This window comes from Plecotus auritus, assembly GCF_963455305.1.
Source record: "Plecotus auritus genome assembly, chromosome: 5".
NCBI classification, from domain to species: Eukaryota; Metazoa; Chordata; class Mammalia; order Chiroptera; family Vespertilionidae; genus Plecotus; species Plecotus auritus.
The window spans coordinates 88,288,164-88,312,524 of NC_137776.1; the positions used below are offsets into that span (position 1 = coordinate 88,288,164).

Sequence of the window (24,361 nt, forward strand, 5' to 3'; positions counted from 1 at the left end):
TGCCCCCCTGGTTGCTGCCAACTGCCCCCCTCTGCCAGCCTGGTCACCCCTCACTGACCCCTCTGCAGGCCTAGTTGCCCCTCACTGCCTCCCCTGCTGGCCTGGTTGCCCCATGCAGCCTGCTTGTTCAGTCGTTTTGTCGTCCCTCACTAACCCCCCTGCCAGCCTGGTCACCCCACACAGCCTGCTGTTCAGTTGTTTGATCGTTCCTCACTAACCTCCCTGCTGGCCTGGTCGCCCCATGCAGCCTCCTGTTCAGTCGTTTGGTCATCCCTCACTAACCGCCCTGCTGGCCTGGTCGCCCCACGCAGCCTGTTCGGTTGTCTATCCGGTTGTTTTGGTTGTGACAGCCCCTGGCTTTTTATATATATGGATGGATGGATGTACTTGTTAAGTGTTAGGAAAATGAAAAAAGATGTTAAGTCTCCTGGAACATTCAATTAGAGCCTCAGGATGGCTTCAGAACAAGGCAATCCCGACCTACCCAGATGCCACCCTTCATGGTCAGATCTCACCACCACCTTCTCTTTCTCATCACAGACTAATAGAAAACCAAGGAAGTGCTCTGGTTTCTAACGGCTCATGTGGAAGTGAACATAAATCTCCCTCCAGCTATACAAGTCCGGCCAATCTCCCTCTTACCTCCTTGAACTCTTTCACAGTCTTAAAATATAGCCTCTGTTTTTCCAACAGTTCCAAGTACTGGTCATTCAACTGGTCTCTTCTCATTTTGTTCTCTTGCTTCTTCTTTTCCATCTGTTGAAACATTTTGGGAAATGGTAATGAAAAGACATGTTCTGACCAAGGGCTGTTGGTAACATCCAAAAGACAACTATTACTAATATTTTTATAGATTTTCTTCCAGTATTTTCCTTCTTTATATCATTTTTGAGGTTGGTTTGTTTCTTTACATGATATTGCATAGAGGTTCTATTTATTCCTATCACTTTTCCTATCACTGGCATTAACTGCTCTTTTTAATTTTTTGTGTGTGTGACTAAAAACAATTCACAATCAACCAAAGGTTGTTTTGCCCCCAGAGGATAGTTGGCAATGTCTGGAGACAGTTTAGATTGCCACATCTTGAGGAAGCAGTGCTACTGGTAGAAGCCAGGGATGCTGCTAAACATCCTGCAATATATAGACAGCCCCTATACACCAAGAAATTATCCAGCACTGACTGGCCAACAGCATGAAGCCTGGGGGAGTATGGAGAGAATGAGAGGTCAGGATATACCTTCCCCAGGAAGGCATTGCCTAGTAAACAGGAAGGAGAAACCAAAGGTAAAAATTCTAGTAAGTTTCTGTTGTTCTTTACTCTTAGCAAGAGCAGCTAAGGAGGAGCATGGCGGGGTGGGAAGGACCACCACACTGAGATGTGGGTTGAGACAGGCTCATGGTTAGCCAGGTTCTCTGCTCTCCACCTACCTCATACCCCAGGCCATCAAAAAGGGACTCCATTCATTCTCTGCAAGAGAGCCCACCCACCTTGGTTAAGTATCTGTGTACAGGCAAGCGCTGCCTCACATCAGCTCTCATTTTTGTGGATAAAAAGTCTTGTCACTAGTGACACCTTTTTTTCTCCTTTGAGATTAATATTTTTCTACAGGGAAAATGATACGGAGGGATTTTGCCCTCAGATACTTCATCACTTGTGAGATGAGAGCATAGGCAGCCTGGATGTCAATCTTCTGTGAGTGGGTTTTTATGATGACAGGTCCCACAGACAACCCTTTCTCCCATTTGTTTACGTTCTGGCATCACTCACTGGACCACTCTGCCCCAAGATCATTAGAGGAGATACACTAAGTCCCCAGGAGGTTCTACAGCCTTGCCTGAGGATCATTCTGGTGTGATACATTTTTTTTTTAAAAACAGGAAACTGCAGCTGTGTCTGGCTTTTAGACAGTCAGCAAATCTGCTTAGCTACTGACAAAAGGGCCCATATGCAGAGCCACAAGGAGGAAAACTCCGTGCTACTGGGTGATTATCTGAAAAGCAACCTCTGGAGCTCCCACCCATTTCAGTTCCTCTACTTTCTATTCTGACTTCTGAGACATTCACAGTATCCTCTCACTTTAGTAGAATTCAGTTCAGCAATTATTAGCATTTTTTTAAATAGGAGGTTCCTGAAAACTACAATGTGCCTGAGATCCTAAGGAATCAATTTTAAGTGGCAGAATGTCAGGAACCAAAGATGCAGTGAGGAAGGGATGCTGATGAAGTTGGTTTCTCATCTGTAAATGGGTATAACACCACTCACTTAGGAGGGCTTTAAGAGGATTAGCACAGTCCTCGGCACAAAGCAGGTGGTCAATCGTGGGAGATATTCCTAAGAGCTGCCTTTGGACCAGCAGTGCAGGAGGCCCTAAGAGCCGGCCCTGCCCCAGCAGAGGCATGAAAATATGTCTTCAGGACTGAGGGCACATGACCAAGAACAGCCAGAAGAAGCCTATTCTTCCCAGGGCCTTCTCTTCTCCATCGCCAGTGTAAAACCCGCCTTCTAACCTTCATTCTACTTTGCTTAATTCCTTCGACGATCTGTTCCATCTGACGTAAAAACTGGTCCCGAGCAGCAGGGGAAGCCATGGCTCTGTAAGGAAAACAAGCATAGGTATGACTAGCTTTGAATAAGGGGGAGGTACCACAGAGTCAGCCTGGTACCCAGACGATGCCCCAAGAGGCAACTAGGTTTTTGCAGGTGGACCTGTGGTAAGCCCAGAAAGTTAAGAATTCTAAATTCTGAAGGCATAAAAATGAACCTGATTTTATAATTGAATATTAATCTTTTTTCATTTTTCCTACAATTTCCTTTAGTAACATGTATTTTCTTTAATTAAAATTCCACTAAAATTAACAAAAACTTTTTTTACTTTGAATGATAGTAGGCACTGCTTAAGAAATAAATTTGTAAGATAAATATCGTATGATCTCACTCATTTGTGAAATATAATGAACAACATAAACTGATGAACTAAAATAAAATAGGTCCAGAGACATAGAAGCATTGAACAGACCATCCAACCTCAGAAGGAAGGCAGGAGGGGAATGGGGGGGGGGGGTGGTTTGTGTGTGTGAGAGATCAACCAAAGGACTTGTATGCATGTATATAAGTATAACCCATGGACACAGATAGTAAGGGGTGAGGGCATGTCCTCAGGGATGGGAATGACCAGGGAGAGGTCTTGGGGGAAGAAGGAGACATATGTAATACTTTCAACAACAAAGAATTAAAAATAAAATAAAATAAGTGCAAAAAAAAAAAAAAAAAAAAAGAAATGAATTTCGCCTGGCCAGTGTGGTTCAATGGTTGAGCTTCACCCCATGCACAGGAGGTCACTATCAGGGCATATGCCTGGGTTGTAGGCTTGATCGCATAGATGATTCTAGCTTTCTCCCCCTCTCCCTTCCTCTCTCTGAAATTAATAAAAACGTATTTAAAAAAAAAGAAATGAATTTCATTTATTAGTTCTTAAAAATCTGAGGATTTGAGACACTGCTCAAGATTAGTAGACATGCCGAAACCGGTTTGGCTCAGTGGATAGAGCGTCGGCCTGCGGACTGGGGGGTCCCGGGTTCGATTCCGGTCAAGGGCATGTACCTTGGTTGCGGGCACATCCCCAGTAGGGGGTGTGCAGGAGGCAGCTGATCGATGTCTCTCTCTCATCGATGTTTCTAACTCTCTATCCCTCTCCCTTCCTCTCTGTAAAAAATCAATAAAATATATTTAAAAAAAAAAAAAAAAAAAAAAAAAAGATTAGTAGACATATTCTGAGATTTTCCTAAAACCAGGCTGGGAAACCTGGTATTTCTAGAAGCAGCAGCTAAATGAGTAGATTCCCTGATGTCCTAAAACATTCCCCTTCGCCTCCAGTTCCAGAGAGGAAGTCACGTCAGAGAGGTCAGAGCACATGCATACCAGGATTAGAAATTCTTCCAAAAAATGTCAACAGTCACAAAAACACCCAAACTGCAGGCTCTCTCAATGGCCAGAAAGGAAAGACGAAGGCATCATTTTTATAAATGTCACACAGTTGTAAGTCACTGAGTTTTTATCAGGGAGCTATGGGTGTTTTCAATTAGAAATTAAGCTTAAAATCTAGAGCTTGTAATCTATTAAGATCTTAAGTTACTAGTCACCTGTCAAGGGACAATAGAGATTTGTGCTGGAAGGAAAGGAAGCCTGCTATACAGAGAGTAGGCCCTGGAGCTGCCTGGAGGGTGGGTGGGCCAATGGGCATGCATGCCTCAAGGCTGGTATGATTTCAATGTATCAGGTCTGGTACATCCAGTTTTTGGAGAAAAAAATCATATCTGAATAAAGTACTTTAGAGGATGCACATTAACTTAAAACAAAGTCAACCACAAGATTTCTAAAAATCGTTTAAAAATTATATAGATTATACTCCATCCAGGTGGCTCAGCTGGTTGGAGCATCATCCTGTACATCAAAAGGTTGCTGGTTAAATCCCCAGTCGGGATGTGTACAGGAGGCAACCAATTGATGTTTCTCTCACAGCGATGCCTCTCTTTCTCTTTCCCTTCTTTTTCCTCTAAAATCAATAAAAACATACCCTTGGATAAGGATTAAAAAATATTATGTAACTAGTGGCCTGGTGCACGAAATTCGTGCACGGAGGAGGTGTCCCTCAGCCCTGCCGGCACCCTCTCCAATCTGGGATCCCTCGGGGGATGTCCAGTTTAGGCCCAATCCCTGTGGTCCCTCTCGCAATCCCAGACTGCTGGCTCCTAACTGCTCACCTGCCTGCCTGCCTGATCGCTCCTAACCACTCTGCATGCTGGCCTGCTCGCCCCCAACTGCCCCCCTGCCAGCCTGCTTGCCCCCAACTGCCCCCTCGCCGGCCTGCTTGCCCCCAACTGCCCGTCCCCCCTGCTGGCCTGATCACCCCTAACTGCCCTCTCCTTCTGGCCTGATCGCCCCTATCCGCCTCTGCCTCAGCCCCGCCACCATGACTTTGTCCGGAAGGATGTCCTGGTCTTATTAGCATATTACCCTTTTATTAGTATAGATTTCATTACCTAAATTTTAAAACATCTCTATGTCTTCAAGAACAATTGGTATTAATCTAATCATAGCAAGACAAAAGTAATGTACAGAGATTATAGTAGCTGGGCACAGTCAACTAATTTGAAAGTTAACTTTTTCCTAAGCTATTCCTTATTTTTAAAATTCACTCTAATATCATTGTGTAATATCATTCACTCAAGAGCTGTGCACATTTGCACTTAGCAGCAGAGGAGAAGTATCAGCATTGCACATGAGCACTAAGTCTTGCTCAGTCACACTACTGCAGCATTAAGGTGAGCCGAGCAAAGTGGAGGGCACACCAAGTCTGACGGTACTCACTGTGAGAAGTTCTCATGAATTGAGTTCAGCAGGCTAATCTGAGGAAGAAAGAAAAAAAGAAAAGAAAAAACTATAAGCAAAAGACTGAAAGATCCTTGTGCTGCCTCAACCACTGAAAGCCTGTCCTACTCTGGACAGCGCTTCTGAAAGAGCACACCTTGTTCATGGAGATGAAAGTCACATGAAAAAAAACCCACAAATAGCAACATGTTCTTAGCCCTATAGTTTTCCCCCAGAAAATCTACCTGGACACCCTATGGCCACAGGAATGTAGGAAGAGGGCTCCTTGAAGGAACTTAAATCCCCACAGAGAAGATGCTGAGCTAACATTAGGGCTCTTTGGGCAAACTGCCACCACTGCCCTTTCTGTCTTGCAAACTTTGCGATTTATTTTGAAGGCTATCAGTGGAGCACAGGGTTAATCAGGGTGGGGAGTGAGAACACTGTCCATCCTATTCCTTCCCACAAAATCTTTTTGCCAATGTGGCCAGCTGCTGGGGGGCTCTGAGAGGCTCCACAGAGAGTGCATCATTCAAGGCCTCCATTCCCATGGGAACTGCACCTTCAGCCACACAGTATGCCTCTTTATCTACCCCAATGACACAGTCCAAGGCAGAGCTATGAGTCCAGAGAAACTAGAAACCTAGTTCCTCCTTTTTGCCATGTCATTAACTTAACTTGTAAGTTCAGGACTTAGCCCTTACTATACTTGGACCTCAGGTTCAGTCTGTAACATGGAAATTATATTCTTGTCCTTATGATTCTACTGAGATGTTTGAAAGCTAAAATATCACAGGCATAAACAGATTTGGAATAAAATGCATAATTTATTCAAATGCAAAGTTCTGTAATAATATGGATTAAAATTAAAAAGTCCTCACTCCCCTATATACTCCTAGTTTTTAAAAGAAAGCAACAACTTCAGATACTGCTAATGAAGGAAGGTCAATGGGTTCAACGTTTTTTTCAGGAGGAGCTGGCCCGTCCCTATGTTAGGACTGGCAAGTCTTTCCCATGTCATGTAGGAAGACTCCAAGACCAGGATGTGCAGCACAGCTATCCCACCCAAGGCAATCTACTCATCTATCCAAACATTTACCAAATGCCCATTATGTGTAAGGCCCTGGATACAGGGAAAATGAGAACTCAGTCCTCCTCAAAGAGAGCCCCTCTAGAAGAGAGATTTATCGCATTTGATTAGCAACAGGCAATAAAGGTGACAATACTTATAGATGCCTCCATGTGGGCTCAGGTAAAAGATACATCTGTAATATTGTTCTTATTAAAGTGGCAATCAGTGCAGACTGCACGGTGATAACATGAAAACAAATTCTGTCAAAGTGAGGGGGTAAGCAGGAACTATATGTATTGAAAACCACCATGTGCAAGGAACATCACATTCTCCCCAATCTGTTCCCATCATAATCATACGAAGAGTTGTGCTCCCATTTTCCTGGTAAGGAAAATAAGGCCAGGCTACAACCCAAATCTGTCTGACTCCAAAGCTCATGCTCTCTCCACCACACTGTGCTGCTACTGTGAAGACCAGTACATACTGTTCTTTTATATACGTAGTTGCACACCCCACCCCACTCATTTGTCATCCAACTTTGGGGAGCCCTGAATTACGAATGGATTTACCTGACCGTAATACTGAGAGGCTGTCAGTGCCATGTGAAGCCCCTTTCACACATTGATAATCCTTTTAGTTCATGCCTCTGTCTGCTACTAATAATTAAACAGACATTTCCCCATGTAAACGATGACAATCCCACCATCCCCATTTAGCTAGTTCCTTCTTTTAAAACCCTAAAGTTTCACCAACTCCAGGATCCCTCCATATGCACCTCCTGAGCTCCCGCTGTGTTTCTCTTAATGAGGCATGTCTCCCATGCACTATAAGACAGTTGTCCACCTGCCTCACTTCACCCCAGACAAGGTGAGCTCCATGGAATCTTGCACTTTCTGACTCTGCATCCCAGCACTGGGCATACACCAGGTACATCTTTGGCTGAAACTGAATGCATCCCAGACACCAAGTTGATTTGAACTTCCTGGGGTCAACAGCACTGGTGGTTGCTCATCTGATTTTATAAAGGTTCTTACCTCTTTTTCCAAATAAACCTTTTTATCATCCAGGGTATTATATAAAGTGAAGAACTGCTTGGTTTCTTTATGCACTGCTGAAACTGCAAATGCAAAGAAATCAGCACATGAATAAGAAAATGTATCAAAATAACCCTAAGCACCAGCTCCCCTTAAGGCACCCCCTCAAGAGTGGGACCTGTCAGGCTGGCACTCTGGACCTGCAGGCTGGGCAGAAGCCCACAGGGCACACAAGCCTGTGCACAGCTGCTACAGGCAGATGGCACACAGCCAGTCGAAACTGCTCCGGCCAAGAGTAGGGGCTGGAGAAATCTCCTTGTCAGATGTGGGTTTCTCAGAAATTCCTCAGGTGAGAAGCCCTGGGAGGAAGGTGACAAGGATGATGAAACGCCAAGCAAACTCTTTCTGGTTGTGTGGCTTCCTCTCTTCCCACACTGACATAGCTCAGAGCCTAGGTGACCTCCTCAGGGGTCTAAATTCCCATAATACACAGCCACCCAGAGAGAGATAAAACCCCAAGACCTGGGTTCACAGCCAGGCTTTGAGCCCAAGCTGAGCACACCAGTGTAGCTACAGCTAAAGATCTGATGCCACATGGTTATCAGGCACAGGCAAGACTATGTGGGGTCTATGCCATGGGCTCTGGGTCCCTGAAAGCAGGTTGCCTCTGGAGCAGCACACTGGGAGAGGAGAGAAGAGAAGCAGAGCAGGCCTGGGCAATTCTGGTTTCCTTGGGCAACTACCATTAACATTAATATCCAATTCTTTAAGCCAGTCAACTTTTAACTTTTATATCCAGTAAGAGCTGTGTTTTCCTCCAGCAGTGCAGCTCCAAGACAGGGAAGGTCAGGGAAATTTGCTGAATATATCTGGTAACAGAAGTTAATAATCTGATATAAGTGCTTTGATGGAACAGGAAAAAATGTTTCCAACATAAAAATGTATAATTTGTATAAAAATCACACTATGAACTAGTCAATATAGAGTATTATTATTCTTGCTAAAAGTTTTAGAACAGTGGTACTCAATCCTGCTTGAAAAGGGGAATCACCTGAGGAGCTTTTAAAGTCCATGACCAATTAAATAAGATAGTCTGGGGATGGGACCCAGGTGATTACAATGGGTGGCCAAAGTTGACAGTCACTGCTGTAAACACACCAGTCAACTTTTAGCTCAATTGTTCAGGAATGTAGCTGTCACCATTATTCCATCCAGCTCAAGGACTGGTTGGGGGATGCAAGTATTTGATGATAATTTTTTAAAAAAATGATGTAAATATTCTGGCACAACTGATTAAAAAGTCTTTGGTGTAAAAATGTCCTATCAAAATGACCTTAACATGTGAAATTTACTCTGTGAGCTATACAGATACAAGGTATTATCTATATATATATATAAAAGGCTAATATGCAAAGTGTCCCCGCGGGAGTTCAATCGGGACTTCTATCGCTCGCTATGACGTGCGCAGACCACCAGGGGGCAATGTGGAAAGAAAAAAGGCCCCAGCCAGCAGCTGGAAGGAAGGCCCCAGTCAGCAGCCGGAAGGCCCCGATCGGCCATGATCGCCAGCCAGGCCTAGGGACCCTACCTGTGCACAAATTTTGTGTACCGGGCCTCTAGTTACTTAATATTTTTAAAAGCTTTAAAGTAGGCAGGGTAGAAAATTAAGGGAAAAGATTTAACTTAAAGGCAGAAGCTATTTTCTGCCGAGAAACTGCCATTGCAGCTACCTGCAGCAGAGGACCTGGATCAAAGATGAAGACTGTGACCTTCAGGATGGTGGGGTAGAAATGGGAAAGGAAGCACAAGTCTGGACTCCAGCAGGTACAATGCTCTAGACCGAACCAGGAAGACTCTTCAGAGGCCAAGTTCTCAAGGCAAAATCTGAGATGGATTTTAAAGAAGAGTTGAAGTTTGCCAGGACCTGCAGGACAGTGGCAACTGGATCTGGGGATCAGCTCACTGGCCAAGACTCAGATATCCTCCTGAGAGGGGAGAGGCACTGAGGGACTGTAGGGGCAGCCAATCAGTGACTCTAGCTGGGACGATGGAGGACTTTAACAGGGCATTTAGGATTTTGAAGATTATCCAACAAATTATGGCGAATTACTAAATGCTAGAGCGATTAAAGCAAGAATGTAAATGATCAAATTTATGTTTGAGAAAGGTCTCCCAGGCAGGAGTGCAGAGAAGGGGTCAGACTCTTAAGCCAGTGGTTCTCAACCTTTCTAATGCCACGACACTTTAATACAGTTCCTCGTGTTGTGGTGACCCCCAACCATAAAATTATTTTCGTTGCTACTTCATAACTGTAATTTTGCTACTGTTAATGAATCGTAATGTAAATATCGTGTTTTTCGATGGTCGCGACCCATAGCTTGAGAACCGCTGCTGTAGAGCCTAAGACCATGAGAACTGTATTAAAGGTTCGCGGCATTAGAAAGGTTGAAAACCACTGCTCTAAGCAGTGATGAGAAGGTGGCTATAGCACAAGTCCTAAAGGAATGGACTTGACCATGACTCAGAAATGGAGCAGACAGAGCAGCATGAGTCAGAGTGGACTAAGGGGGCCCAGTTTGGCTGAACAGTGACCCCAGTGACCAAGAGGAAAAACAGGACCAAGAGGCTATAGAGCATGAGATGTCCAGTGGAAGCCTAGAGGAAGGGGCAATGGTCCAGGAGTTTTAAAGGATTTTGTCAGACAGAGGAGGAAGGGTCCGAGTCAGGTACAGGAGGAGTTGAGGCCTTAGGTGTCCAAACGCATGGTGTGTTCAGAGGCAGTGTGTGGACTGGTGAGGCCAACTGTGGACTTAGAGCAAGAAAGGGGCCTCCAGCAGCCACTTAGACTGGGGAGGACCCCGAAAATAATAAGGAGAGGCTTTATTTAGAAGGCTCTGGGGAGCTCCTGAAGATTTTCCAGCAGAGGGAGAAGTGACATAGTCAGATATGTGGATGAAAGACTTGCAGAAGGGGCTGCAGACCAGCCAACGGTCATTCAGCTGAGCTGTGATGCAAATAAGAACAGATATGGCAGTAGCACAGAAAGGCAATGACAGCTTTGAGGGTCACTCTGAGGCTGAGATGAGGTCACTGATTCAGGCCAAGTAGATCCAGTCCTGGATTACTGGGTGAATACGATGCTGTAAAAGGCAAGGACCACATTAAGCCAGAAATTCTGGAGAGAAGAAGGACAAGGAGTGAGAGCTGATCTAGAGATAATGAGGTCACAATATTCTGTGCAATGCTGGAAAGTGGATGGGGAGCTCAGTGGAGCCAAATGGCTGATTGAGATGAGGGCTGGTTCAAAAGATTCTAAGAACTCAACTAGAGTAACTGTTCGTGCAGAGGGCAGTAAGAACACCTCAGTGCTGCTTCGGGACTGTCAGTTACCCACCGGGGCTCCATGGAACGAGTGCTGAGTGGGCCTGACAATGAAATGGAGCCCTTTGCAGACTGCTTTCATAGACTGTGCTATGATGCATGCTCCACTATCCTAAAATGGGACACAGACCCTTGCCTCCTGGCCCTCCCAGGATCAGCCTCCCAAGCTCATCAGTGGTTCATGCACCTACTCTGGCGGTAGAGTTCAATAAATCTCTTCTGATACTGTATTAGCTCGGCTCGGCTGGGCACTTCATCAATCTTGCGATGCAGAATTGCTATTTCTCGATTTCTTCGAGCCTAAATGCAAAAGGGAGGGTGAGACAACACTATTTGATAAAAGGCCTATGTGTTCTCTAGGAAGCCAAAACATTGCCCACCACCCACCCAGAGCACAACCACATGGCCTGGAATGCAGGCCCCAAATTCTGCTGTTGGCTTGAGGTCCCCGTCTCAGATTCTGATTTTGCAATACATGGAGAAGGTGTGATTGCGATTGGAACCCCAGAGGCATCAAATTAATGGACAAGGAAGGAGGATAAGGAATCGGATGGGCTGTGTGGCCAGAGCACCCAGCCAGCCTACTAGGCCCTAAAGGACTCTAGAGTAGCCAATTCCGCCAGGTGACAAGGAACTGATGCCACCTTGCTGCCTCCATATAAATTCCAAATACTTTCATCTCCCACAATTAAAACCTAAAATACCTCTTCAGTATTTTCTCTCTACCATGGACTGGGGGTATATTGGCCAAAGTGCCTCTCTGCATCTGGTGAGACACAGCAGTGTGGTGTGGTGCAGGGGAGCTCACAGGCTCCCGAGGCAGGCAGCTCTGAGCACCACCTTCCCCAGCAGGGCAGCTGCCTGGAGGAAGTCGCTCAGCTCCCCCTCCACATTTCCAGTCTCAGGACTAAGTGGGCCCTCGGGGCTGCCTTTCCTCTGTGCCAACTTGTCCTCCACTCCCTAGGCCTGCTTCACTCACAACAGCAGAGGTGGAGCTCTGTATCACTAGGGAAATACGAGCCTCCAAATGAGAAGCCCTTCATCCATTCTGGTACGAGGGGAAGAAGTATTTCTCCTTCTGACCAAGGCTACATCCCCCATGGGTGCTCAGGCTCTGACTCCTGTTTTTATTTTAGGAATCTAAAGATACTCTTCATTCTTTTTCATATATCTAACCTCTCCCTTTCTACTGCCTCCCTCTCATCAGTACTTAAATATGTTCAAGTATCTCACTCTTAAAAATAAAAAAAGCCCTTCCTGCCCGACTGGCGTGACTCAGTGGTTGAGCAGTGGTTAAGCGTCAACCTATGAACCAGGAGGTCACGGTTTGATTCCTGGTCAGGGCACATGTCCGGGTGTGGGCTTGTTTCCCAGTGTGGGGCGTGCAGGAAGCGGCCAATCAATGATTCTCTCTCATCATTGATGTTTCTCTCTAGTTCTCTCTTTCCTCTCTGAAAATCAATACAAATATATTAAATAAAATTTAAAAAGCCCTTCCTTAAACCCTAATCATGTTTCAGCTGCCCTTTCTCCTTTGAACAGCCAAACTTCTTGAGAGCCACATACCCTCTGTTCCTCTAACTTCCCACTTCCCTCTAGTCATCCTTCACCCCACACTCCAGCTGGCTTCTTCAAAGACCCCCCTGAAACTGTTCTTGCCAATGTCATCTTTTTTGCAATACAGCCAGTGGGTAATTCTCAGCTTCTAGCTTTCTTGACTTCTAGCAACATTTACCATTCTTTCTACTGAGCTCTCTGCTCAGCTCCCATGAGACCTTGTACTCATGTTTTCCTTGCCTTGGGCTGCCCACCTGGTCTTAACAACTGCCTGGAGGAAGTCGCTCAGCCCCTCCTTCCCCCAACATTTCTAGTCTCAGGACTAAGTGGGCTCTTGCTTTATGACTCCTGCTTTCTCTTGGTCTCTTCTTGGCCTACGTTTCACAGCCTCGATAATCACCTACACAGTGCTGACACCTGATCTCCAGTCCAGACTAGGCTAAGCATCAGACCCAATACCCATCACTTCTTTGAGATTTCTATATAGTTGAGTACCCCAACCTTTAAAAAGCCTCAAACAGATCTCGCTTAACACTTAGTCAGACTCCCACTCCCTTTAGCCCTATTCTTTCTCCTTCAATGCTTTTTCTCAGTGAATAACACAGGTATCCACCCTACTGCCCAAGTCAGAAACCAGAACACCATCCTTGACTCCTCTTTTTCTCTCACCCATCAATCAGTTCCATCGGATACAATCTCTCCCCTGTGGTTCATTTCTGTCCATCCCACCAATCCTGCCCTGGTTCAGGCCCTTACGATTTTACTACAGCTTCCTTCTAGCCAGTCTGAAGCTGTACAGTTTGCAATTTGCATATAAGCTCCCTTGTACTTTGATATATGGACATATCTTGGTCCAGATGTTGGTCCTCAAACAACCAGCCAGCTCCCAGAAAATGGGCCATCCCATTTTCTATTCCTGGGACCTAATGTAACACTAAATATACAGTAATCACACAGTAAAAAAGATTCCAAATACACAGCTGTACTGCCCTAATTTTATTTAATTCTGTGTCTCTTTAAAGATTAGTATAATGCCCTTATATCAAGGACAAATTTGACTCACCTGAATTTAACCAAACAGTTCAGCAAATAAGCAAGAGCCAGAGATAGGAAAAACGAAGTCCCACTGGCCCCCATAGCCCTTTGGCCATTCCTGCCAGAACCTGCCTTCCCTTCCCAGAGAAGAGAAAGAAGGCCTGGGCCAGTGCAACACAACTTGATCCTTGGATTCTGAGCTACCGTAAGCCAGGTCTTGGCAATGTAAGGGATTGTACAATGTGATTTTGACTCTGTGAATTCGGCTTCAGAGTCAACTTTAAAACCTATATCCCCCATATCTGATGTCCTCACAAACTTCCAAGGTTACCAACTAAGACAGATAAGTGGGCACTTAGTTTTAGAGGAAACTATTAGACAAGAATATGGGAATTTGAATGCTGGCTCTGGCACTTACTAGATGCTTGGTCATGGTCAACTACTTAATGGATTTGAGTCAATTTCTTCACATAGAAAATGAGGGTAATACCTCTTCTCCACCCAGGGTGAGGGTCAAATCAAACAAGATGATGGTGAAAGTAACATACCCACATAAGGCCTTATTATCAACACCTTAAACCATTGAGTTACTCTCCAGAGGGAAGGGTAGCAACAGCAGCCTTAGTACTGAGTCTCTCTGGTTCTCAGAGACTGAAACTTTAGAGTTCTGCTACGGGACATTTGTACCTAGCTAGATGCATTTATGTAATTCTGTGCTCTTGTTTTTACTCACCTGTAGTAAACGGATTTTATAAAGTTTCTCTTTCTCCATATTATATCGTCTGTCTAGGTCTTCCTAAAAATTGAAAGAGGACAGTTATCTGGGAATAGAGAACTTTCATTCCTTGATGAAATCTTTTGAAGTTGAATGCTTTTAACCTTTTCTCTTCAATCCTGAGGCCCCAAATTTCTTTTCTCAAATGGCCAAGTGTCTGTATCCTATGTCATGTGAGGCCTTTGACACCCTTTAACATCTTTTTATAACAATTCTTCCTTCTTCTTGGATCCAGGCTGAATCCAGTGTTCTTAAGAGAAATATCCCCCATATCCATGTGCCCTTCCCTCCCCAATACCAAAACCAAACTATGAGGAGGAGACGATTATGACTTGAAGAACCTCTTGTGTCTGGAGGTTTGCTATTTGGAGCTGCACTGTTCAATATAATAGCCACTAGCCACATGTGGTTATTTAAATTAACTGAAATAAAAAGTCAGGTTTTCAATTGCACTAGCACATTTCAAGTGCTCAGTAGCCACATGTAGCTAGTGGCTACTGTACTGGACAGTGTAGATACAGAATATTCCCACCACTGCAGACAGTCCTTTTGGATAACAATGAATTAAGAGAGAAACTAGCCAGTTCACTGAACCCAATGAGGTAAGAGACATTGCTAGGTGGTTTGATGAGTTAGAGAAAGCTACAAGGGGGCCAGGAGTGTCCCCTACCTAATGCATACACAGGCACACACATCGAGGGGGGGGGGGAGAGAGAGAGAGAGAGAGAGAGAGAGAGAGAGAGAAACAACACTGTCTCCTCCAAAGGGCTCAGCTGCAGGCAAACCCTACAGACTTCATAGGAGTCCTGAAGCTCATGCTCTAAGGGCACAAAGGGAAAAGAATCCCTAAAGAAGGAAAATGATTAGAGGCTTTCCTGCTTCTCTCTTCCTCCTCCTCTCCCTTTTCTCTTTCTCCTGAAGGTTTCCTGGAGTGCTGGAGTCCTGGAAGCATTAGTTTAACTCAGCACAGAGGTCAGCAAACTGTAGCCCAAAAACCAAATCTGACAGCACTTGGACCAAATCTGCCTCTGCCTATTTCTGTAAGTAAAGCTCTACTGGAACACAGTCTCAGCCTTTGATTTACCTACTGACTATGACCACTACAGTGGAGTGGCCCACAAAGCTAAAAATATTTACTGGCCCTTTATGGTTTGCTGACCCTGGAATGTAGTACAATGAAGAGAGATGTTCTTCGCTCTCACCAACCCACCCCCCAGAGCCTTGGGGTTGTGACCAGCATGTACGGCCAATGCAGGCTTCCCCTTTCTCAGCAGAGATGCCAGAGTAAAGACAGCACTCCTGCACAAGGTGCTAGGAGAAACCCTCCCTAGAATGGTGGCCTTCAAGGCCAGCCCTGGTGAGATCCTGCCTCCATCTGAGGGACCAGGTGTGCAAAATGGGGCAATGCTCCCAACATTCCAGATGAGGAGATGGCCGTAGAGAAAATGAAGGCAGGCATGAGAAAGTGCCACAGGAGAGTATAAAGCTGGCCACCACACCTGCAGAGAACACTGGCAGTCCTGATAACGGGAAGGTACTTACATTATGAGTCATCACAGGGGTGAGGGCATCATTCGGCTCTCCACTGGAGAGGGTCTGAAACAGTAAACAGTAAGAAACAACTCTGAGGAAGGCAAATGCGATAGAAGCTGAGGTAGGAATGAGTGGTGTGGGGGACAGTTCACCGACCATGTCTGGTCAGGGAACAGAAAGGGAACAGTCCTACATTAGCCCCAGATTTTAAATTGTTCTTAAATGTCTGTCAGTTACAAATAAGCTAACCTTATCTTTGAATGTAATAATCCTTCTAAGGAGATGTGATTGATGAGAAGAAAAACGGGATCCTAAAAGTCTGTGATGTATGCAAATTCAGAAGCTGACTGAGCTGATGATTTGAGCCTCAAAGGTTCAAAATTTTATTAACAACTGGAGAGGCAACTGTGTGATGATGGTCCCAGGACACCACTGCCCAGCACGGCCACACTCTGGTATTCCCCCTTCTCACAGGTGGGGAGAGTAGTATGGTCTGGCTGAAATGACATGGCAGGCAGGCGGCATCTCCCTGCTGATATGGCAGTGTCCCTCTCAGTCCCTAAGCAAACGGGCTGGAGAGCGCTCCTGCCAATTGGCTTGCACAAGTTTCTTCCCCTCCCTGAGCCTCAAGTTCCTTATTTTTATGAGGGAGATGGTGCAATTGATGAGTCTGAGATCATGTCCAACTCTCACACCCAAGCACAGGGGTGCTACGAAATAAGCCTTGAATCAAGCGTGAGAAGAGAAAACAAACAAAGCAGTGCTTATACTGGTGAGACTTTTTTCTATCCTTGTGCTAGGCTTGATAGAAACCCATACTAGCTCCTTAGGAGACCTAGTCTTTGTTCAGAGAGCCAGGCAGGCCCCTCAGTGCAGGAAGCCTGATAGTAACCTAGCACTGTTCCCCTGCTTCCGCTCAGTGCTGCCTTCTAAGGGTGGGGCATATCCCTAGCAGGAATGGAGGGTGAAAGGAGTAAAGTGGTCCCAAATTTAGAGAAGAATAGGTTGAGTGGGAAGCAGAGCTCAGGCAGCTCCTGAAAACACCCCTTCTCTGAAGGAGGAAGACGACGACTTATAATCTAGCCATTCTCATTTGGAGTAGGTGCTGTCCACACCCACTGCTGTCTTTCACCCACGAGAAGGAAGAGAAAGGAGAGGGATAGAAATCTAAATAAATCATGTGATGAAAACAGCTGAGAAATGTGTGCTCAGGGGACCAGGTTAAGGTAACTCGTCTTTCCAGCCAGTCCATTCGCTGATTAGTCCTCCAGGAAACTTTTCAGTCTGAGTCATAACAGCGTCTCATAGTTCGAGCACTCCTGCAGGGCCTTTACCTTTACTTCTCCACCTGGAGCTCTCTCCGCTTTCAGGTTTTCAATATCCTGCTGTAGCCGTGTCATTTCCTCCTGCAAAAGTGATACAAATGTTTATGAAACTTGGACAAGCTAGAAACTGGATGCACTTTTTAACTTGACCCAGAGTCTTATTTTCATATTTCGTGTGTTTATGCTAAGACAAAAAGTCTATTAGGAATTAGCTGCCCTGATCTCCAACTTTCAGTCTGGGACAGTTTTTTCAGGAGGCTACACAGAGCTTGCAGGGCTGCATCTCCTGCCTCCTGCTGTGGTCATGGGCACTTGTGCACCCATCACCCCCACTACTAGACATCAAGTCCTCAGACGGCAGAAACAAGGACTTATACACAGGATGAACAGATATCCCAGGTTTTCAGGACATCCCTGCTTTTATATAATATTATTCCTTTATATTTGGTAAGACTTTTCTTTTAAATACATTTATAAATTAGAAAACATTATTTGTAAGACTGTTTGGCACACCCGGTGTCTTCAGAGGGTACCTACCACAGTACTCTATTCATCTTACACAACTGTTTGAGGAATTTCTTTCTTTTTTTTTTTTTGTAAATCCTTACCCAAGGATATTTTTTCCACTGATTTTTATAGAGTGGAAGAGAGGGGGAGAGACAAGAAAGAGAGCAACATCATCAATGTGAGAGAGACACATTCATTGGTTGCCTCCTGCACATGCCCTGTCTGGGGCCGGGGATCGAGCCTGCAACCAAGGTACGTGCCCTTGACCGGAATCGAACCCATGACCCTTTAGTCTGAGGGCCGAAGCTCTAACTGAGGAGCCAAACCCCAAACTGGCTAGGACAGGAATCTCCTTTTCTGACTGCACCTGGATAGGATGCCACATCAGGACAAGGGGAGGGAAAGCAAGAGATTTTACAAGATTCCTGGTTTAATGTCTGCTGACACCAAGCAACACTTACTCGACAATGTGCTTTAAACTCCTGTTCCTGGCTCTTTAGGTTTTCATTCATGGCTACAAGTGCTCTCAAGTTCTGCAGAATACTGAAAAGATAAAAAATGACATATGGCAAGCTATTATGATTTTATGAATCACAGCTAAAACCAAGTCCCCAACTAAAAAAGGACTCCCTTTTAATTTCCTTTGTCTCTCCCAAGTGTCTAATGGGTTCTCCACAAGTGATTAAGACTGACATTATTATTCATTTATATGCCAGAGTCCATTAGCTACATCCAAACAAACATTACAGAAACCAGAATTAAAATGTCAACTGCAGAAACATCAATGAATTTCAAAATACTGGATATACTTAACAATACCAATTACTCAATCGTATTCAAAGCATATGGAAAACCATTTTTAATATCCATTCTGAAAAGGAAACATGTTGCTTAAGGTCATTAAACACACTAATTTGAATATAAGAATGTCAAGTATCTAATAGTTTTTCTCCATATCATGAGAGGGCTTTCTAATTATAAAGCCAAGTAAGCTGTGGGCACTTCCTAGCTAAAATGTCCATCGAATCCAGAACTGCTCAATCTGGGCCTGAAGCTTAATGATTTAACTATCTCATTCAAATGAGTGACAGACACTTTGGAGATTTCACCACCCAAACAGCTTGCTGACAAAACATCAAATGTAAGTGCTTTATCTGTATAATTTAAATAATCTAAAGACAATTAATTTAAAATGGGGAAAAAAACGCCACAAAAAACCAGAGGCTGATTTTTGGCAGAAAAAATTGCATCTTTACTCCCAAGGAGACAGGGCTGAAGTAAGTGCTATTAAAGACTGGTAACAATGGTTGACTCCTGGGAGAACTGGGTGTCTGGGGGAGGAGGTGGGAGAGAGACTTTTCACCATATGCCTTTGTGTACTGTGAATGTATTACTTAGTTTTTAAAAACAGAAAAATGAAAAAATAATTAAAACTCTAAGCATATTGCTTCTGATCCCAAGGGCAATTGGGAGGAACAGGCAGCCCAAGCACATCTCAGCATGTGCCTGAGCGACAGGCACATTCTGGGTAGCACATGAAATTAACTGACCTGTACAAGGACAAAAGCATGACCCCTGGCTCCTTAGTCCTGTGAGCCAACCAATTAAGCCATCAGGTACTGGCGAAGTCCCTTTCTTCAAAGAGAAAATAAACACATGCTGAAACCTCTTACCTTGGATCAGCTTTGGATTCTATCTTCTCAAGGGCTGCCTGTTCCTTGTCCAGTTTCTCACTATGACTCTTCAACTGCAAGAGAGAATGGAGGCCTTGTTGCTAGAGATTTGGTAACACAGAAGAGGGAGCGCTGCCATTCTCCTTCCCCGTGGTTCCACCTGAACTCCACTTCTGACAGGTGGCCAAGCCCACAGGATTTAGCTGTACATTGAGAAAACAGGTGAACAAGAAAAATAGGATGGGGGTGGAGGGAAAACATGGGCAGGTCAAAACCAAACCCTTCCTGACACATATTGCTTGCTGGTTAACAAAACCTTGGCAACAACTTTCAATCAAGAAGCAAATGGTTGTAAAACGTCAAAAGTAATGTTGAAGCCCTGACCGGTTTGGCTCAGTGGATAGAGCGTCGGCCTGCGGACTCAAGGGTCCCAGTTTCGATTCCGTCAAGGGCATGTACCTTGGTTGCGGGCACATCCCCAGTAGGGGCGTGCAGGAGGCAGCTGATTGATGTTTCTCTCTCATCAATGTTTCTAACTCTCTATCCCTCTCCCTTCCTCTCTGTAAAAAATCACAATAAAATATATTAAAAAAAAAAAAAAAAAAAAGTAATGTTGAAGCAGGTGGCTTTCAGTAGGAAGGGGGGAATAAAAGGAGTGGCTGTGAAAGACAGACCTGGGTTTAAATTTCAGAATGTTAATTAACAGGGAACAGGGTTAAATCTCCTATCTTCTTGAATAATTTCACCTCCATTTTGAGTCAGATTGTGAGGTTTTTAAAAAAGAAAATTTGAAAAATAAACTAAAGTGTAGAACTATCTATACTAATAATAGAGGAATATGCAAATTGGCTGGGACTCTGTCATGTAACGACCAATCAGGATGGGGTGGGGCCATGACAGAGAGCTCTCAGCACGCCTGCGCTGGGTGTTTGAAGGGCGCGGAGAGGAAGGGAGAGCAGATAGGCAGTTAGGGGGATCAGGCCAGGAGGGGAGAGCAGATAGGCAGTTAGGGGGATCACGCCAGGAGGGGAGAGCAGATAGGCAGTTAGGGGGCTCAGGCCAGGAGGGGAGCGCAGATAGGCAGTTAGGGGAAGCAAGCCAGCAGGAAAGAACAGTTAGGGCCATCAGGCCAGCAGGGGAGCAGTTAGGAGCATCAGGCAGGCAGGCAGGTGAGAGGTTAGGAGCCAGTGGTTCTGGATTGTGAGAGGGATCCCAGATTGGAGAGGGTGCAGGCCAGGCTGAGGGACACCCCCCCCCCCCATGCACGAATTTCATGCACTGGACCTCTAGTATTATATAATAGAATACTAACATGCTATTAAAAATAATGCAGTTTTTATGATGAACTCTAGTATCTACTGTGATGTGAAGAAAACAAGGTACAAAACCATAAGTATAATATGCTTCCAATTAGTATAAAGAATGTATATACATTAAATGTATACATGTATAAAAGAATGTGCAGGTTACTTATATATGCATACATTACTTTCAGAAAAATTCGTAAGAAGCTGGTCACACTATAGTCACCTCTGGAGAAGGTAACTGTGTAGCTGAGTTCCTGGAGTGTACCCTTTGTACTTTTTGAAGTTTGAACTATGTAAATGTGTTACTTACTCAAAAGAACTTAAAAAAAGTCCCAAGGATTCTAGTTGAAAATGAAGGACCATGTACAAGTTGCAGCAACCCCTTCTTGCCTCAGGTCCTAAAAATCCAGACTATTATGTTGGAACAAGGAACAAGAAAAATAGCCAACAGACAGAGATGGACTGAGGAGGCCTACTGTGTGGAATTAGCAGACGCAGAAGGACTGATATGCATCAGGATCAGCAGCTGGGTCAAGCATCATGGCACTCAACCCACGAGCTAATTCAAGAGCTGGTGCTTGAGTCACAGAGGCAGGGCAAGGCCCCAGAGTCGACAATACCCAGGAGAAAGGGCGAGATTCTTCAACCCCGAATATTAGTTACCACCGGCTGATCCCATTGAAGAGTAGGACCCACCCTTCCAAAATAATTACATGAAGCAAGCTGCATAAAATAGATACAGAATCAACACGATTCGTAAAAGGAAATTTGAGAATCAAAGATAGGCATACCATAAAAAATTATCAAACATCTGAAGAAAGATAATGCCATAAAAAAAGATGTATCAACTCAACATGAATTTTGCTCTGAAGAAATAGTTTATAAGAAAAACTTCAGACAATTAATGTCCTTAGAGAGAGAGGACAGGATACTGCTTATATTAGAAAGGCTCAAGCTCACACACAGGAAATTAAAGTTGTGATTACTGAAATTAAAAAGTGGACAGGCTAGAATCTGGCAGCCAATGCAGGGGCCAGCCAGTCTCGGGTCTTCTTACAGCGGTGTGCAGCCTTCCCCACAAATTTTATTTCATTTTTTAAAAAAATATTTTTATTGCTTTCAGAGAGGAAGGAGGGAGAGAGATAGAAACATAAATGATGAGAGAGAATCACTGATTGGTTGCTTCCTGCACACCCTCTACTGGGGATCGCGCATGCAACCTGGGTATGTACCCTTAACCAGAATCAAAACCGGGACCCTTCAGTCCGCAGGCTCAGACTGTATCCACTGAGCCAAACCAGCTAGGGCCCCCACAGATTTTATATAGTCACCTGTTCTCTATCCATCATGCACTGCTTTACTTACTCTGATTTACTGGAAAGACGGGTCTCCCCATTTTTTTTAGTGCCACTAGGTTATCCCGGAAGGATAGCTTTTGCTGAAAAGGTAATACCTGGGAATACTGGTTAAAAGGGCACAGAGTATTCACTTTGCCAATCTTTGCCTAGTGCCTAGAATAGATAAGGAGACTGAGGACCAAACACGAAGCTTGTTATTAATCCAGGGGCCTGGTCTTTAGTACTCTGACCAAATCAGGCTCCTTCCTAAGTAGTTCAGAACTAGGTTTTGTAGAGCTTCCCATTTTTGTGGATGGGAATTAGTATGACTGTCCCACTCGTCTCCAAGAGGTTTTTGGTGCCAGACTGCCAGCCTGGCCCTGTGCATGACCTTTCTGCCTTAGTTTCCCTATCTGCAAAACAAGGATGATAGCAGTGTGTTGTTAGGGCTGTTGGAAAGATAAAATGGACTAATAAAAGTGACGTGCCCAGAGTACACCCAGCACACACTAATGCTGGCTGCATTATTTGAGGGTAGGAAAATTATCTCTTATTATTGACTTAAATCACACGTCTACCTTTCTGAAAGGGGCTCAACAAATACTTGATTTAATGTTTTGTACAAAAAGCCACTTTATAGCCACTTAGGATTTATATCCTAAGGCATATATGCATTTTAGGAAATTGATATCAAGATGTTTTGTCTTTAATCTTTCCCAGATTTTTACATCCATGACTTGATCCATGACTTGGCAAACTTCACGTTAGGGACTTTGCAGCATTAAAGGACAGCAGTAGAAATTCCACCCCAGGAGTTTGCTATCTAATCCCTAAGGAATGTAGTCACAGAAGAGTGGAAAGAAAGCTGATCCTAATGCAACGCAGGCATCTTTAGAAAGAATTTTAAACAATTTACTCTAACTGCCCTTTTTAAGCATTCTGACAATAATCAAAGAGTTTAGTCCAGGTCAGAATTAAAAAGCTTTGTCAGGTTTTCAGGCTTACAAGTGCTGCATATTGCTATATATAAGAATTTAAATGGGTAAATTTCATGTAAAATTTTAAAAAATAGGGACTGGTTTGGTTTCAGAAATGTCTTTGAACATCAGTCCAGTTTCCACAAAGTCCAAAAAGTACTCCTGGGGCACTTGCAGTGAGGGCCTGTAGAGTACAGCCACAGCCTGAGCTCCCTAGTCCCAACAAGAGCTTTTCTGATCCAGATGAGGGTAGTTCTATGGCTATGCAAGGGCATAAATATCTCACTCTCCTCACAACAGAGCTGGTGTCAGAGGTATTTGTTTCCTAGGATATCAGACATGGAGGAAGCAACACTCTAGTGATGATGTGAGGTGGTACAGTTGTAACCTGGATTAGAAAATGAATCACATGCTTCAAAATATACCAATAAACTCTCTCTTCCTCCTGAGACACCTCCCCCACCCAAACCACCCCACCTAGGCTTACTCAGTAATTTTGAACAGCAAATTATGTCACTGTGATATTACAAACAGAAACCGCCTCACTCTCATGGAATTCAGTATTTGGAACTATTCTGCAACTTGCAGCTTGAGGAGCAGGGGCCACTTACTGTGAATGACCCCGCATGTTTTTCTATGTGGCCTGCCCCCACCTATGTGGCCTGCCTTCCTCAGCAAGCCAACTCAGTGATCTCTCCCACTTAAATCGCGGATGGGCTGGAACATGGAAGCATGGATAAACTAGTGGCATGGGTCAGGCACTGCCATATGATTGTCCTATGCCCCCAAATGGACCTGAGCCCTGAGAAGAGAATCATGACTCCTCCACACAGACAGATGACACACGGCATTCCAATAATAGTGCAGGTCAATATGATTCTTAAGATGGCCCACGGAGGAAGGAAAATCTACTCACCTCTTTCAGTGTTTTCTTTGTTTCATCGTATCTGGCTTGTAGAGTGGTATGATTTGCCTGCAGCTGTAAATGAAAGATAGAAGACATTGGCTCTCATTTGATCTTTACAATACAGATATGGATGAAATCCCCATTTCACAGATGAGAAAATGGAAGCTTAGAAAGATTTAAACTGAGCAAACATGGGAATTTTAGAAAGATTGCCAAGAACAAATGAAGAGAAAACTCATATATAACTAGTATCAAGTACAGGTCATAAGCTATGCTAGATATTCTGCATAAATCCTATCACTGAACCTTATATTCAATGGGAGAAGACATTATCCTTATCTTACAGATAAGGAAATAAAGACTCAGAAGGGTGAAGTGACTTGCTTTAGAGCTGATAACTGATAAAGCCTGGTTTTACATTCAGGTCTAATTTTTCTATCTGGCTACAAATGATTCAGTTAACCAACTTGCCCATCACAGAATACACACTGCATTTCAGCACTCATGATTCTAGCACAGAATATGACTGGCTGGCAAATAACACAAGATAGAAGAAAGGATTTAGGACTTCAA

At 44.3% G+C, this 24,361-nt stretch overlaps 1 protein-coding gene across 2 annotated transcripts in view; it reads right to left on the bottom strand.

Annotated features, from left to right (window-relative positions):
• CCDC93 (CCC complex scaffolding subunit CCDC93) overlaps positions 1-24,361 on the bottom strand; it is a 99,236-nt gene that overhangs the window by 5,385 nt on the left and 69,490 nt on the right. For both annotated transcript variants that reach the window (XM_080669243.1, XM_080669242.1), the window contains 11 exons: positions 23,798-23,860; positions 19,261-19,334; positions 18,049-18,130; positions 17,090-17,161; positions 15,765-15,818; positions 14,181-14,243; positions 11,047-11,155; positions 7,475-7,557; positions 5,369-5,406; positions 2,509-2,593; positions 643-756 (listed from right to left, as the gene is read on the bottom strand). In XM_080669243.1, the coding sequence (XP_080525369.1) occupies positions 643-756; positions 2,509-2,593; positions 5,369-5,406; positions 7,475-7,557; positions 11,047-11,155; positions 14,181-14,243; positions 15,765-15,818; positions 17,090-17,161; positions 18,049-18,130; positions 19,261-19,334; positions 23,798-23,860 (837 nt within the window). The remainder of the gene's footprint in view (positions 1-642; positions 757-2,508; positions 2,594-5,368; positions 5,407-7,474; positions 7,558-11,046; positions 11,156-14,180; positions 14,244-15,764; positions 15,819-17,089; positions 17,162-18,048; positions 18,131-19,260; positions 19,335-23,797; positions 23,861-24,361) is intronic.